The following is a 16,307-nucleotide window of genomic DNA, read 5'->3' as shown; positions in this document are numbered from 1 at the left end:
AGGGTATTGGCAGATACCCATGCACCCAGACGATAAGGAGAAAACGGCCTTCGTGACACCAGACGGTCTTTCTGAATTTAACGTTATGCCGTTCGGCCTTTGTAACGCGCCAGCAACATTCGAACGATTCATGGATACTATCCTAGGACTTAAATGGGAAATTTGTTTGTGCTACCTCGATGATGTGGTTATTTTTGGCAGCAAATTGAGTGAGCATAACAGCCGTCTCAGTCTTGTTCTGGATTGTGTCAAACAAGCCAGCTTGATCCTTAATTCCAAGAAATGTCGTTTCGGGAAAACCGAGACGTTAGTACTTGGGCATCTGGTCGACAAAAACGGTGTGAGGCCAGATCCACGGAAGATTGAGGCAGTCAGCTCCTTCGAAGCACCGAAGTCAGTGCGGGAGTTAAGGAGTTTCTTGGGCCTGTGCTCGTATTTTCGTCGCTTCGTCCCAAGATTCGCCGACGTGGTGTACCCCTAACATGTCTTCTCCAAAAAGCCGTCCCTTTCAACTGGACATCGGCTTGCGACGACGCGTTCCGCCAGCTAAAATTTCTGCTAACATCAGGGCCCATATTGCGTCACTTCGATGCATCCGCACCTACGGAAGTGCACGCTGACGTCAGTGGCATCGGCATCGGTGCTGTACTAGTGCAACGTCATCAAGGAGCTGAACACGTTGTGGCTTACGCTAGTCGCTCTTTGACCAATGCGGAACGCAATTACACTGTCACCGAGCAAGAATGCTTGGCAGCTGTTTTCGCTGTCCACAAATTTCGGCCTTATATCTACGGACGCCCGTTCACTACCGTTACTGACGACCACGCGTTATGCTGGTTGGTGAATCTCCGTGACCCGAGTGGTCGACTGGCACGTTGGGCTCTTCGACTGCAGGAGTACGACTTCGTTATTTCCTACAAGTCCGGGCGTCGCCACGCAGATGCGGACTGTCTCTCCCGCCTTCCTCTGACGACGACGGAATGTGACGAAGACAATTTTGATGACTGTTTTGCTCCCATTTCTTCTACATTCCCAGACTCGATGACTTTCAAAGCAGAGCAGGAATATGATATTAGTTTGGAACCTCTATTTGTAGCCGCATAGCGTCCTGGAGTCACTGGTCGATTTTGTGTCCGTGACGGCTTGCTTTACAAGACCAATTATTCGGCTACAGACGCACGCTTCCTTCTGGTGGTGCCGCAGAGTCTGCGAACGGACATATTGAGAGCCATGCACGACGATGTGACCTCTGGCCATCTAGGATTCATCAGAACGTTGAACCGGGCACAGGAGCGTTTTTACTGGCCCAGAATGCGGGACACAGTCAAGCACTACGTCGCCAGTTGCGAACAATGTCAACGCTACAAGCGCCCTACGACCGCTCCGCCAGGTCTTCTCCAACCTCTGCCGCCGCCTCGCCTGCCATTTGAATAAGTGGGTATCGATCTTCTGGGCCCATTTCCCCGATCATCTAACGACAACCGATGGGTGATCGTATGTGTCGACCATCTGACCCGTTACGCGGAAACGGCGGCCGTACCATCTTCAATAGCTCCGTCCGTTGCAACGTTTTTGCTTCGATTCATTATTCTTTGACAAGGTCCCCCCCGTGTCATCATTAGCGATCGCGGTCGTCAGTTCGTTGCGGACGCCGTAGAAGAACTGCTTCGTCTCTGCAGTTCGCAGTTCCGTCATTCAACGCCTTATCACCCTCAGACAAATGGGCTTGTAGAACGTACGAACAGAACTCTAACGAACATGCTGGCCATGTACGTGTCTTCCGATCACAAGGACTGGGATGACCTACTCCCCTTCATCACCTATGCTTATAATACTGCAAAGCATGAGACGACCGATTACAGTCCTTTTTATCTCCTTTGCGCACGTTCACCGCTAAACTGCATTGACACTATACTACCGTTTGACTTTCACAGCGAGTACTCTGTTGCCAAGACGCTTTGTCTTGCCGAAGAAGCCCAGCGTGTCGCTCGTCTTCGTACTGTGGCATCGCAACACCGATCGAAAGAGCGCTATGACAGCCGACACCAGTCTGTCTCGTACGCTAAAGGAGACTTTGTGTGGTTGTTGACTCCGGAACGTAAACGTAGCTTATGTGAAAAGTTTTTACCCCAGTACACGGGCCGATTCGTCATTGTAGATCGCTTGAGTGACTTGTACGTGGTGGCACGCTTGACGTCCGCAGGTCGTCGGTCTAGCCGGACCCAGTTAGTACATGTTGCCCCGTCTTAAGCGGTTTCACCCCACGCTTTCCGAGTAATTTGGACTTGCCCAGCGGGCTTCGTCTGGCAACCGGGGACTGCTACGTCATGAGCCGGGCGAGGAGAAGAGGAAGAAGAGGTTAGCTGGTGCAGCCTCGGGACGCCATCTTAAGTTCACCATCAATCTCGTCCCTTAAATAAAGCCGGTTTAACGTTAACCGTAACAATATAAAAGGCCAGCGTAACGGAGCAATAATGAAACATAGGGCACTAGGGATCACAATAAATGTGAGGTGGTGCGTGGAATCTGGAAAGGAGTCATGGTAGCAGCGTTGACGTCGGCAAGTGCCATTTTGTGCTAAAATCGGATACATTGACAGAGTTGGAAGTTAACCAAACATCGGTGGCCCTGTTTGCTTTGGGAGCCCACGGCAACAGCATAAATGAGCCGGTGCAAGAGGAATGGGTTGCGCCTTGTTTGAAGTCAGAGAAGCGCAAAGCAAAACTAGTTTTGAAGCAATACTCCGGAACATGGATCAAAATAATTGGGCCACTAAAGTGCACAAGTATCTGCACCAGAAAAAGCGTGGAGAAAGAATGAAGGATGAGGTCAAGAAAGTTGGCAACCAGGTACAGGGTAATTAAAAGCGTAGATAGACAAGCAGGAGTAATCAGAAAGAATGTAAGAGAAACAGAGATAGCGAATTGGATGCAAGGAATCGAAACGAAAACTAGCATGGAGATTTACAAGAATGAGAAAAAAAGAAATTAAGGTGTAACATCTGTACGATAACACGAAGGGAAGTGCCTTGCTCTTTGACGCTCGGGCTGATTGCCTAAGGATAAAAATATACCAGAGAAAATATTCGCATTTAGATGAGGCATGTGCATGCTGCAGCAAAAATTCGTGGGCCACTCAGCACATCCTATTAGAATGCAAAGGCTTTCCCCCAGCGACACTAGTATGCAGCGTACAACTTCCAGAAGCGCTTGGGTTTAAAATAGACGGAAATATCAACCGGTCAGCAGTTTACATAAGCAATATACCTTTAGAGTATTGGTGGAAAAAAGCAGCGAAGAGACAGACTAATACGACCGGATCCGTTACCGGCATAGGCAGCGGTACAAAATAAATAAAGAAGAATAAAGAGATGGGGGCATACAAGATTGCTAGAAGGAAAAGCATTGCTAGTATACCTGAGTAACTGAAGCAGGTTAGGTGACGATTTTTCACCAAAGGGGACGGTGAGAAATCACCAAAATTTTTCACCAAAGGGGAGGGTTTCAAAGGGGTTGCCAATAAATCATCATCATCACCGTCACGTGTAACGGAGGAGCTCACCGGCCTGAAGGAGGAAAACGGATTGTTGCTCTTTTCTCGCTCCTCTTTTTTTTTTCTGCCTCCGCTCACATCAAAAAACGGCTGCAGTTGCCCTTGAAGCGTTATCTGTGATGCGGTTTAGGCGTTTTCGATCTCGAGCTCGCCGAATCGCTAGGAGGCTCTGTAGGTCCCGCTTGCTCCGTGACACTACAGTGTAAATGATGTTTCATAGCGCTCTCGTTTGAACTGCTACGCTTCTCGCCGATGCACGAGTTCTCGCTGGCTTTCTTAAGCATACACTGACGAAGCTGAAGGCTGTGTGATAACGACTAGAGACGAAAAGAGTACCTTGCTGAATTTCTAAAATTACCAATAATTTCTATTGCTTCAGTACTTTATGTTAAGTTATTTTATCTAAATTCTTAACACTATTTTCATTACACTTCGAAATTATGGTTCTGTCGTCCCACGTTCCTAGTTTCGCTTTACTTCTAAGCATACGGAAAACCGCCTGCTCCTTGGCCAATCCCCCAGAGTGGGTACGCGCCACTGTTGAGGATGCAAGACAAGACGACGGCACGGCTAAAATGTGACGCAAATTATGAAATGATGACAGAGATATAACAATGACAGCGGGACGACCAAGGCATGGTGACAATGTTATAACGACAAGCGTATGACGATGACCCTATGAAGACTATAGCGCGACGACGACTCGGCGTGATGACGACGGTGTGACGAGAATCAGTTGACGAAGCTCGAATGACAACAATGCAACCACCACGGCAGCATTTCAACGACTTCATGCCAACGAGTGCATGACAACGATTGTATGACAACGGCACAATGACGAATTCGAGATTATGACAATGGTGACAATGGTGGCGACAGTGTGACCACGGCGGCATGAAGACAATGGGAGGACACGAACGTATGACGACAATGACGTGACAATGACTGTATGATAAACGATGGCGTGACGAGAATCGGATAACGAAGCCGAAATTTCGACCACGAAAGCATGACGACGACGGTGTGACAACGAATGTATGACCACGGCGCAATGACGATTCTGAAATAATAACAGCGTAACGACAACGCCATGGGGGACAATTGGATTAACACAACGATATGATGACAATTGGATGACGATGAATGCATGACGATGATGGTGTAATATAGAGTGACGATGATTGTATGATGACAATGGCGTGACGACGACGGCTAAATTAGAACCACATGACGATGCTAGATGGGCACTAATTTATCCGGGAATCGAAAGAGGTAGCTTGTATGACGACGACTATATACCAATGATGGCCTCAGATGGCGTTACGATGACTGTATGACGCGAATCGGATGACGGCCACAATAGGACGACTACAACGATGGCGTGGTATGGTTTGACGACGACTGTATGACGACAACGAAGACGGCATGACAAAGATCGGGTGACGAAGATGGAACGACGAGGACGGCATAACACGACGCAATGTCTGCGATGGCAGGACAACGGCTTCGTAATCGCAATTGAATGACGACAACGTCACTAAGATATAACGACAAAAAAGGAATGGCGTCAATGGAACGATGACGGGTACAATACGTTGGTTTCGTGGAGGGCAACAATCTGGTGGAGGGAGCCAAGCTCTATGTCACATTACCTCAGACTCCTCTACCTAAGTACGAGGAGAACCTCCTGGTACCTCTCGCACCTTTCTCGCTCACTTATTTTGCTGCGAAATTGAGCAACGAGCTGAGAAACGTTGAAGCTTTATAACTACACGCAACGTAGAGGCTCTCGTCGTTCCCTCTGTAGCGTTTGTATAATTGTTGCATAATTTGTTGTATAATTCACTAGTTGTTATGATCACAATTCCTGTATATACCGCCTGTAAGGTAGTTCGAAATAATTCATAAATAATCGCACCTGCATATCGCAATGTGGCCCTGCACTGCGCAAAGATGCATCGGACATCAGGTGTATATATCCTCGCATGCCGATAAAACACTAAGAGAAAGAAGTACTTCACTTTGCCATATCACATTTGCCGATAATGTCTATGAAGGATACCTGTGGAGTGCTTACACAGGTATCGCATAACTGTGCATTCTTTTCAACTTCAAAAATTTTGCGTGTTAGGCAAATCCTGTGCTTGCTCAAAACAATGAATTGCTGAACACGGGAGAGCGTTCGGACGATTTACAGTGGACAATCAAGCACCCCAAAAGAGCGCGTTTGACATTGCAATCATGCTCCCGCTTTATATTGCTGTCTGTCCGACGGAAAGCTGTGCATCTAGTCTTCCTCGCGTTTTACCTATATAACCGTGAACCATCTAGGCCAACTTTCCACCCACAGAATTTTTACTCCGACATCCGGTCATAGCATTTCACCTCGCTTAAGACAGAAAATTTTTAGCTGCTGCGCTTGTTATACCTATTAGACATTTAGGTTGTTCATTGCTTCTTGTTATTCAGCCGTTTGAATCAAACACGGGGAATGAAATCCAGAGCCTATTAGGGGAGGCGAGTTGAGAGTTGTCTTCTTTTTATGCCAAACAGTATTCAACAATGAGGTTTATCGTTTGACCAAAATATGTTAGAGGCTTCTATGGATGTCATTAGTTACCGGTAAAAAAAAACGTTTAGCATGAATGCGAAACTCTCGATGCATTGCAGCTGACCGTTCTGCTGTACCTGGCCCGCTGTGGCGCCTACTGGATGTGGCGGCGCAAGATCGACCCGGACAACGCGCTCATTCCGCTTCTGACGGGTTTCGGGGACCTGTGCGGCACCGGTTTCCTGCTGCTCGCGTTCCTCTTTCTCGAGAACATCCAAGACCCAAGCGTCGCTGGATTCGTCGGCCACCACGTATCGCCGCTGGCCTCCAACGACACCGCCCTGGCCGCCATCTGAACTTCGGTGCCACTTGAGCGGATGTGCTTGCAACTGCTACGCGCGCGTCTGCCTGGCTGTCGCCCTGGTCCCGCGGGAAGGGTCCCAAGTCGACTTCTTTCGCGCCTCATGCGCGCATTCATGGTGCCCGTTGGAACCGATAGGAGAGCGCAGTTCGCTCCTCCCCAACGCCGCCTGCGTTTCGACAGTGTGTCAGTCTCGCACGGCTGTGCAACCACAACGCTACGTAAACACGCGCCAAAGGAACTGCAGTGGCAGTACCGTAACTCCAAGTGTACGCACCGAAGCGAATTCACAGTGCTGAACGAGATAGTGCCGCTACTTCCGCATTTCAAAACAAATTCTATGACAGAGCCTGTTCCCGCAGCCTTACGAATAACAGTTTTTTTTTTCATAACTTAACAATAAGACGGCGAGCTGCTTAAAGGGCCCCTCACCAGGCCCCATAGCAAATTTTGGTTATACACTGGAAGTTGTTACGTGTCCTCTAGGGAGCGTTCTGTCACAAGCATTTTTGAAATCGGTTGATTAATAGCTGCGATAGAAATATTTCAGTGCCGCGAACCTATGATTTCAGAAGGCGAGCTCCACTGCATAGCGAGACGCTCACTCCACTCGCCCTGTCTAGCCACCGTAAGCGAAGTTCCTTCCCTGCGTTCTCCCATACCGGACCTCGAGGACCGCGTGACGCATATGTCAAGGGCCCCGCCTTCATTTTTTTATTCTCTTCGCTTTCTATTTTTCTTTTGCGGCGCTGCGCCCGAGCTGTTGGGATTGGTTTCAAGCAGCGCACGAATTAGCGCGCTGTGCGCAAGGGCGCATGACTAGCGGTATAATTCAGTGCAACACCAATACTGAGGCAGAGCAAGCGGATCCCAGAACATGATCACGCGCTGGAGCACGGTAGAAGATGGCATAGTTTCGGTACCTGCGCGTGTGACTGCACGACCGTGGGAACAAGCAGACGAAGCGGAAGTACATCTCTCTTGCTTCAGTGCGAAGTAAAACAAAAAAACACGCAGAGATTCCGTTTGTGTGTTCTATTGTTTCTCTAAAATTCAATTCGTCAATTCAAACACCATATCACACAAATAAAAGATGTCGCCTAGAATAATTCTCAAAGTAACTTGTCACGACGAGCAACGTCACACTGCGGACACGACTACGTAGGCGCAGGGACGCGACTACGTCATCGTCCGGCTTGGAGCGCGGTCGCCGCGAAGGAAAGGGAAAATGGCGTTCGGATTGAAATTTCAGATTTTTCTATGGCGCGTAGCGATGTAATTCTTTGCAAACACGATCGCTAGCGCGCATTGTATGTTCTGCGCTAGTCAGCGCAATATGGCCAGACCTGGTGAGGGGCCCTTCAAAAGAACGGGGGAAGGTGGTGGTTGCTAAGGTCTGTGATGAGAACAGTGTCAATTTTTCATGCACGAAATACGGTGTCATATGATATGCTTGCTCAACTGGCGAGACTAAGTGGCACACTCCAATTCTGAGACCGTGTCGTGGCGAGCACGTTGGCCGATGCAAAGCCGCGCAGACAGTTGTACCACTTGCACAGACAACTTGCATGCTTTTAAACGTAGCGCAACCTGCATCGTTCAGTCACCTCTAAGAAAAATATATATACGGCAGCATATGGATTAAAAACCGGACTATATGACGTTAACTGTGATAGTAGTAAGACGACTCATTGCCAGTTTCGAACGATGAGACCTATCTCGAAACAAAGAACGCGTCGTTATCTCTTGTTGGGCATTGTTAGTGGTCTCATAAAATATATACAGTAGTGTCGACCGTGTGTTCAAGTGAGAAAGGAAGATCTGGAATGTTGAAACACTTCAGCCTTGGTATCCTTCCATTTGTACCTGCACGTAGTAGCGTACCATATATTTACAACATAAGAGCTGAAAGCTTACTGCCCACTCATACTTTAGGTTGCGCACACGGACGAAAGAATCACTAGACGCCTTCACTTGAAGCCCATGTTTGACTTTATGAAAATGTCGCCTGACGTGAACGCGTCGAAAGAAACGGGCCCGCACGCCACGCGTCATCTACATCTCCCTCGAGCGTCCCAAATCAACACAAAGCACTCTGTCCTGCATTCTTCTTTCAGTCCTGTGTCATGCTATAATAAATTTTCCTTGACAGACACCGTGCAATTGGAGGGCAACGAATAAATTTCGGCCGCCTGGAGTTCTTTAACGTGGATGGTACGCACTTTAAACTTGGTGCGCATTTCTTTTACAGTTTATACATATGCACTGCTGAGGCTGTGGCCCTCGAGCAGGACGACAATTAAAGGCCAAGCGCCACCCTGGCGGGTTTCATGTGCAGTTCTGGCTGGGAACCTCCACGAGTGTCGACAACACGCCTCGGCGCAACGCCACGCTTTGCCTGGCCTCGAATGCGTTGTTTGTGTGCGCAGAAAGTCAAAGAAGTCGTCTTATGAAAAGAGATTTATCTCGGGGCCAACTGCAACCTTCTGCTTAAATACATGTAACATGCCTAAATGCTTCGACAAGACCGCCGCTGAACCGATTTGAAATAAATTTGTTGGATTTGAGGGAGAAAGTTAAATACTAAAGAAGCCAGGAAGCACAAATTTGATTTATGGCTTGCAAGTTTTACGAGAATTATCGAATATTCGTAATTTCGAAATTGAAGTACAAAGTGTGCAATGCGTAACTCAGCAGAAAAACGGATATCCCAGTTCTGCATGCTGCATCTGTGAGCAAATTTCAAGCCGTCAAATTTTATAAACAACTTACGGATGACGTCAAATTGTAATCGTTATTACGAGGGCGTTGTAAATGCTCTACTCACAAATTATTGATATATATTTGGCATCTATGTATAATACATCAATTTCGTTCGATATACATGTTTTATTAGGCTACAGTACATAATTGTGATATAATTCATTTGTGTGTTCGAGTTGAAAACTTGGTACTTGAGTGCATTACGATTTTGCAATTTTGATTTTTGTAAAATTCAATAATGACGGCCCATGCAGACTGTAGGCTTCCTATACATTCACATACTTTAAACATTTTATTAATCTGCAACAAACTTCATCAGAATTGGTACAATAGTCGCCAAATAAAACAACATCACCTGTTTGACGTATTTAGCTAACGAGATAAAAACTTTCTTTTAATCACGCAGGGGATCGGGAGAAACATTTATTTGAACGGAGATGCTATTATTATGCAATTTTTCAGGCTGTTTCTTCGGAACGACAAATGTGAAGGCTGACTTCGATCTCAGCAAGGTGTGTTTTAAATATTTGCTCCTCGCTTCTGAAAGCCGCTGGCACGAGACGAGACGAATAATTGTTTTGGATATTATGCGACCCCGCACGAGTACCAGAGGTTCGGCGATGTGTGTACCTGCAGCAGCCCAATTAAAGGCATTAAAGGCTAAATGCGTCCCGTGAAAGGCGTCGTGGAAGCTTCGCGTGGATGCAGTGATGTACATGTTATCATACGAAAGCTGCTGAAAATCAGTTGATCGAAGAAAAGACTTGTGGCGACGAGCGACCACGTAGACCGGTAAAGTCCCGGGCTCTCGCGGGAGAAAACAAACCCGACACTCGATCTCTTGGCGTAGCATTCTTTTTTTAATCCTCTTTTTCGAACGCTAGCCCCTGCCGGAGCGTGCCAGCCGCTCGTGCCTTGCGTAGACGCGAGCGTCTACGTAATTCTCATGCGACGCCGATGCTGCTCCTGCTACAGAGACAGAAACCGACTTACTTTCATCGAAAAAAATAAACAAGCAAAGTAAATACGACGTAAAACACTTATGTCACAGAGATACTTCCACTGAAACATACTGGTATCTATAGGCCATTAATACAAGTCTTTGTATAGATCAATAAGTAAATTGTTTTACAACGCTGATCACCTAAAAACAGGTCAGACAAACAATTACTACACAATTTCAAACAAGTAAAGGTGGTTAATCAGCTTGCCATTTGGGATTTGTACAACAGAAATGTTATTTGCGTTAAGAATGTTAAGGTACCTAGGTAAAATATAGGATAGCGACTGTTGGCGATATGTAGTGCAACAATAATGTTGGCACGATTAGACAGCATGTCGGGTATCGTAAGCTGGTATGGAACAGTTTAGTTTAAACAAGTACAAGACTTCGTCTTTATTTCCCAAATCGCGTTTTTGTACATGCAAAACAACTTGTAGCATACAGCTCGGTGACTGAAAATATCAATATCACTGAAGTATGGGTTAGTGTTGTGTGTACCCTGGTACATTCGTCATTAGACGTATTGCTTATTTTTTAGCAACAATATTTTTGTTCATTTTACTTTTTCATTCTGCCCCATATAGTAAAACAGTGCGAAATAATTCGTAATATATATGCATTGTAAATCAAAATATTTGCCTTTTCAGGAAGTGCTTGTCTAGGGCGACTTAGTATGCCCTTTATTCTTAACCTTACGTTATCTACATGCTCATCCCAACTGAGCAATTAATTAAAAACCACGCCTAGGCTTTTTATAGCTGGTAAGATCTCAATTTTACTATTCTCTAAAGAAAGATGAAAATTACAGTAATATATTCTGCCTTTCGGTGTAAACGGAATTCCTATAGTTTCATTTGTATCAGTATTTAAACAGTCTTTGAGTACCCCTTGCATCAAATATTGCAGAAAATAATTGTCTTTATTTGTTGAAAACCGGGAAGCGGAGTCAAAGTAGAGAACGTCTTGTTTATTCGACGATTGCAAAAACAACCCAAAAAATAAGGGCGCGCGCTCGTGTCCCCGCTCGCTTCTAACTTTTATTTCTTCTCTTCTTTTTCGGAGCGTAATATTTAACAGCTCCCGGCGGAACAATTTCGGTGTGCTTGTTTCTTTTCAACGTGGAGCTTGTCCAGCAGATTTTAGGTGGTACATTTATCGTTTGTGGAGGATGCGTCTCTCGACTTGGCTAGCACTAGCTGAGCTGTTGTGGCTTCCTTGAAGTCTCGTATCTGAAGGTAAAGCACGGCGCCGCACGCAACTGGGCTAGGGTCACTAAAGACGTGGATGGTAACCTGCAGATTCTTGTCCAGAAGGGTTTGGCCAAAATGTCTCTTCCAGCTGATTAACAGTTCTGAGGCCTTTAGTCCACGCTGTCCACTCTATATATAAGAAGAGACTCAGGAAGTGGCGCACCCCAGGTGTATTTCTCTAACCACAGCCTTTGTATAAATAGCTTGACTGCCAGCACGAACGGTGCTAAGAATCCAAAAGGATCGTACATGAGTGAGGCGAAGCTTAAAATCTATCTCTTCTTAACCTGTCGTTCGCTCAATGATTCAAGCATCTTCGTTAGTGATAGCTTTAAGATGTCTTTGTCGGTATCCCAAACGAGACCAAGTATCTTCTTTTTGTTTTCTACATCGAACTGTACCTTTAAGTCTCTATTATTGTAAAAGTTTCGTAAGTGTCCATCATTTGCCGTCCACTTTGTTAGATTCATTCCTGCCTCTTTCAAGATACTGAAGCAATCGCTAACGACTTGCTGCGCTTCTTCTTTGTTCTGTGCCCCGATGACCAAGTCATCTACGTAGAAATGATTTTTTCAATAGTTTGGCAGTAGAAGGGTATTTGTTTTCTACCAGTTGGAAGTGGTGTCGTAGAGTTTGAGCAAGGATAAAGGGACTGCTGCAGGCGCCGAAAGGAACCCTTGTCATGCGTAGTTCTTCAATATTGGAAGACCCTTCTTCAAACCAGAAGTAACGGAACGAGTCTCGGTCGTGTTCAGCCAGCGACACTTGAAGAAACGCTTTTTCGATGTCGGCGGAAATTCCAATCTTGAAGCTGCGAAACTTCAGGAGTAAGTCGAGGATGTTGGGATTCAAATTCGACTCTGTCCACAAGACGTCGTTGAGTGAAGGTGAGTCCGAAGCACGAGAAGAGGCGTCGAATACCACCCGTACTTTAGTCGTAGTTCTGTCGCGCCGCGTTACTGCTTCGGTGTGGCATATAGTACGTGATGTTTACTCGTACTGTCCGTTGTGACCGTCTCAGCGAAGTCTTTGTTATAGTAGCTCCTAATGGCACTGTCGTCTTCCTTCTGAAACTCTGGTTCTCGATGTAGCGTTCTCTGCAAGGACTCCAGCCTCTTTAACGCGACATCCCGGTTATTTTTAAGCTGAGAACAATTGCTGCACCACGGCAGTTCAACTTGAAAGCGACTATTGTTTCTAATAGTTGATTGCACGAAGTGCTTCAGGAAGTATTCGTCATCTTTCGAAACTCTCTCTTCGTTAGTCAGTCCCGGATGTTCTACTTCCCAGAAAGACCTCAGTTGCTGGGAAACATTGACTTCCGTTAGCCGTATTTTGAAGTTCCTTACGGTTTCCGGCTTGTAGAACTTAGGTGGACTTCTGGTATCGCCATGAAGTGTCCATCCTATGATAGTTTCGATGGTGGTCGAGGAATCGGCCAGTCGATGAATTCTTCCGCTGTCGAGCTACCATTAATAGTCTGCACCTATAAGCACGCTTATTCCAGGCTCAGGTGAGGCCTGAACAGCGTTGACGTCAGCCAAACGTAAGTTCTTGCTTTTCAACTTTGTAAGTACATTTGTTTTGGTCAATGCTGACAAGTCATAGCATACTTCGGGAACTTCTATAGCCTCTACTTCAAGGCAGTTTGAGTCGTACTGGCTATGCAGCGTGACTCGTACTCTCCTATAATATTTCCGCGGTGCTGAAACGTTTCCAAATCCCGAGATGGTGAGCTGCTCTTCGGCTAACACAGTGGCTTTCAGCTTCCTAGATAATTCTTCCGTGATGAAGCTGCGTTGACTGCCCCCATCAATCAACATTCTTACAAGTCATTTGCCTCCAGTGCCCAGAACCAAAACTTGGGCGGTCTGCTGAAGAACTGTGTACTTTAGCGAGCCTGTTGACGAGCTGGAAACAGTTGTCTGCGTTTCTGTATTCTGCTTCCATTTTGGGTGACACATCGTGGTGATATGTCACGCCTTGCATTTCGCACAGCTCAGGCGGACCTCTCTGCCTTTCTGTAAATACATTTTTCTCTCTCTCTTAGTCTTTTCCAGATTCGGCGTTCCTTAGCGTTGTGAAATTGTCTAGCGCAGCGGAAACAGCATCCCAATTTGTGTAGTTTCTCTTTTTTCTCGTCTAATGTTAGTTCCGTTGGGCAGACATCCAGCGAGTGATCTTTGTCTCCGAATAGTATACAACTCTCTGGAGTCAGTTTCACGGTTAACATAGATGCAGAACCTTGGAAATACTCATTAGATTGTCGTTTTGCGGTTGAGACTTGTTCTCTCTTGTCAGAAATCGTCATTGTAGCCTTTTCCCGGCTTCTTACTTCAAGGCTCAAGAAGTCTAGAATAACAGGCATTTCATTCAGCCTGTCACTAGTAACGCCTGTATTTGTCGAAGAAAAGGTGCGCTGAGTATAATGGAGTAAAATTTCTTGCGGAAGATTTTGTATAATAGCAGCTTTCAGAAGCACTCCATATTGTTTTTCTTCGGCGCCAAGGTTATGCAGGGATATCACGTGAGTCTGCACTTCTTCATGCAACCTTTGAAGCCCTTGGAAATCTTCGCAAGAACGATCTTTACGTAGGTTTAGAAGGCGACGCATGGGGTCGTTAACAATCAGCGACTTCTGACCGAATCTTTCTTTGAGAAGTTCTGTAGCTGTGCTATAGCTTTCGTTAGTTGTCGACAGGCCGCTGATGACACCTTCCGCTTCACCCATCAAGTAGCTCCGAAGATACTTCAATTTGTCTACATCTGTGATATACCGGTTCTGGTGAACGGTAGACTCAAATTGATCCAAAAAGTCTGACCGTTTAATGGGGTCACCATGAAACTTCGGCTCATCGAGCTTAGGTAGCTTAACGTGTGCGCGCGCGCTTGATGAAAGTCATCCTGAGATGCGTACGTAGTGGTTATTTGCAGAGCGGATAAAATGCGTTCAGCATGGGATTTCGCTAGGACGATAGATTCTTGATACTGTCCGACGCTTTGAAGCTCATCTTCAAGGTTATGATCGGTTATCTTGGTTATCAAGGTCCGTAAGCATAGTTTCCTTTACCTTCAATAGAATAATTTGGTCGGTCAGCTCACCAGATGGTGTTGGTTCCGTCTGCAAAGAGTTGTCATGTCGTTGATGATCTTGGTGACCGCCGCTCTAACGGTAGCACGCTTTTGTCGTAATCTTTCCATGACGTCACGTCGATAATCGGAGGCATGACGACGTGGATCGTTCTTCGATTCTGTCGCAGCGTCGTCGCGTTGATCGCGTTGGTCGGTCGTCCTCTTCAGGGAACTCGCTTGATCGTCAGGGGTCTTCAACTGTAGATCTGATATCCTGGTCACGGCCCCATACTGTTGAAAACGGAGCCGAAGTAGAGAACGTCTTGTTTATTTGAAGTTTGCAAAAACAACTAAAGAAATGCAGGCGCGCGCTCGTGTCCACGCTCGCTCCTAACTTCCTCTTCTTTTCTTTTTCGGAGCATAATATGTAACATTATTAAATACTTTTCGTTCTGTTCTACCTGAAATTCGCATGGTTAGGCCATCGGCGTACGCTATGATAGTTACTGCTGTGGAGGCAAAAAAATATCAATACCGTATGGAATGAAGAGGAGAGGCCCTAAAATGCTTCCCTGCGGTACACCATACCGGATGGGCGCTAGTCTAGAAAATGTGCGGTTATGAACAACCATCTGTTTTCAGTGTTTCAGGTAGGATTCCAAGAATCTTAGACTATTTCCTCTTATTCCACAGTGCTCGAGGTTTTGCATTAGTAGGTCGTGATTCAGGAGATCAAATGCTTTTGAAAAGTCTACATATATCCCGAGTACTAATTCCTTTGCTTCAAATCCGTCAATTATAATGTATTTTCGCTTCATGAGTGCTACTTCTGTGGACATTTTTTATCGGCAACAGAATTGACAATCAGATAAGACACTCTGTTCATTAGGAACTTGATAATTCTAATATATATCACTTTTTCTAGGTATTTTGATAACACTGCAAGTATTGAGATTGGTCGAAAGTTCGACAAGTTTGACGCGGCACCCCCTTTATGGAAGACTGTAACTTCCGCTACCTGCATTTCTTCTAGAAAAACTGCTGTGCATCAACACTGGAGCTAACAAATTGACAACTTACTTAGGTTTGATTTGAAATCCATCGCTGTCTTCAGCTTTATTTGTTCTTAGATACGAAAACGCTGTAAATAAATCACTTTTCGTTGTGGTAAACACAAAAAGCGAGTGTGAAACGCCAGGGGCGTGATGTACGCAATTTGTGGAGCAACACAGCGTTTCGGTAAAGTTAAAGAAAAAGATATTAAGTTCTTTAGAGAGGTCTTCTCCACTTAGTACAGGGCCATCCTTCATAAGCGACGTAATAGTGTTTTTAGAAATGCAGTTTAGTATGTTATTTAGATGGTCCCATTGGTTTTTCACACTGTTAGGTGAATTTGAAAATGCCTTCTTACAATACTGTATTTTAGCTACTCTGAGTTCGCAGTTTAAAAGGATGCGATATTTTTTGTATGTCTGCAATTTTGAAAGTTCTCTAGGTTTCAAAAGCTGAACGAACAGTTTACCTTTCGTTTTTATTTTGCGCATTAGTTCGCACGTGATTCACGGCTTGCTGGCTTTTTGTTTTCGAGTGCGTTGTAATGGAAAGCATTTGTCATACACAGGTTTGATTTTTGTTATGAGTGCATTGTACGAATCATCTACGTTGTTCATAGACAACACATCGCACCACTGAAGTGCAGTAACTGCAGTTCGTAAACGGTCTAAAGTAATTGTATCGATTCGCTGATGTTGCAAA

At 45.6% G+C, this 16,307-nt stretch overlaps 1 protein-coding gene across 5 annotated transcripts in view; it reads left to right on the top strand.

The window, feature by feature from the left end:
• The window catches only part of LOC126523413 (solute carrier family 41 member 1-like), a 474,589-nt gene extending 465,970 nt beyond the window's left edge, over window positions 1-8,619 (top strand). For all 5 annotated transcript variants that reach the window (XM_072288882.1, XM_055066791.2, XM_072288880.1 and 2 more), the window contains one exon: window positions 6,223-8,619. In XM_072288882.1, the coding sequence (XP_072144983.1) occupies window positions 6,223-6,459 (237 nt within the window). In that variant the 3' untranslated portion in view covers window positions 6,460-8,619. The remainder of the gene's footprint in view (window positions 1-6,222) is intronic.
• Window positions 8,620-16,307: the final 7,688 nt, after the last annotated feature.

This window comes from Dermacentor andersoni, chromosome 6 (genome assembly GCF_023375885.2).
Source record: "Dermacentor andersoni chromosome 6, qqDerAnde1_hic_scaffold, whole genome shotgun sequence".
Lineage (NCBI taxonomy): Eukaryota > Metazoa > Arthropoda > Arachnida > Ixodida > Ixodidae > Dermacentor > Dermacentor andersoni.
This window is presented reverse-complemented; position numbering and strand designations above follow the sequence as displayed.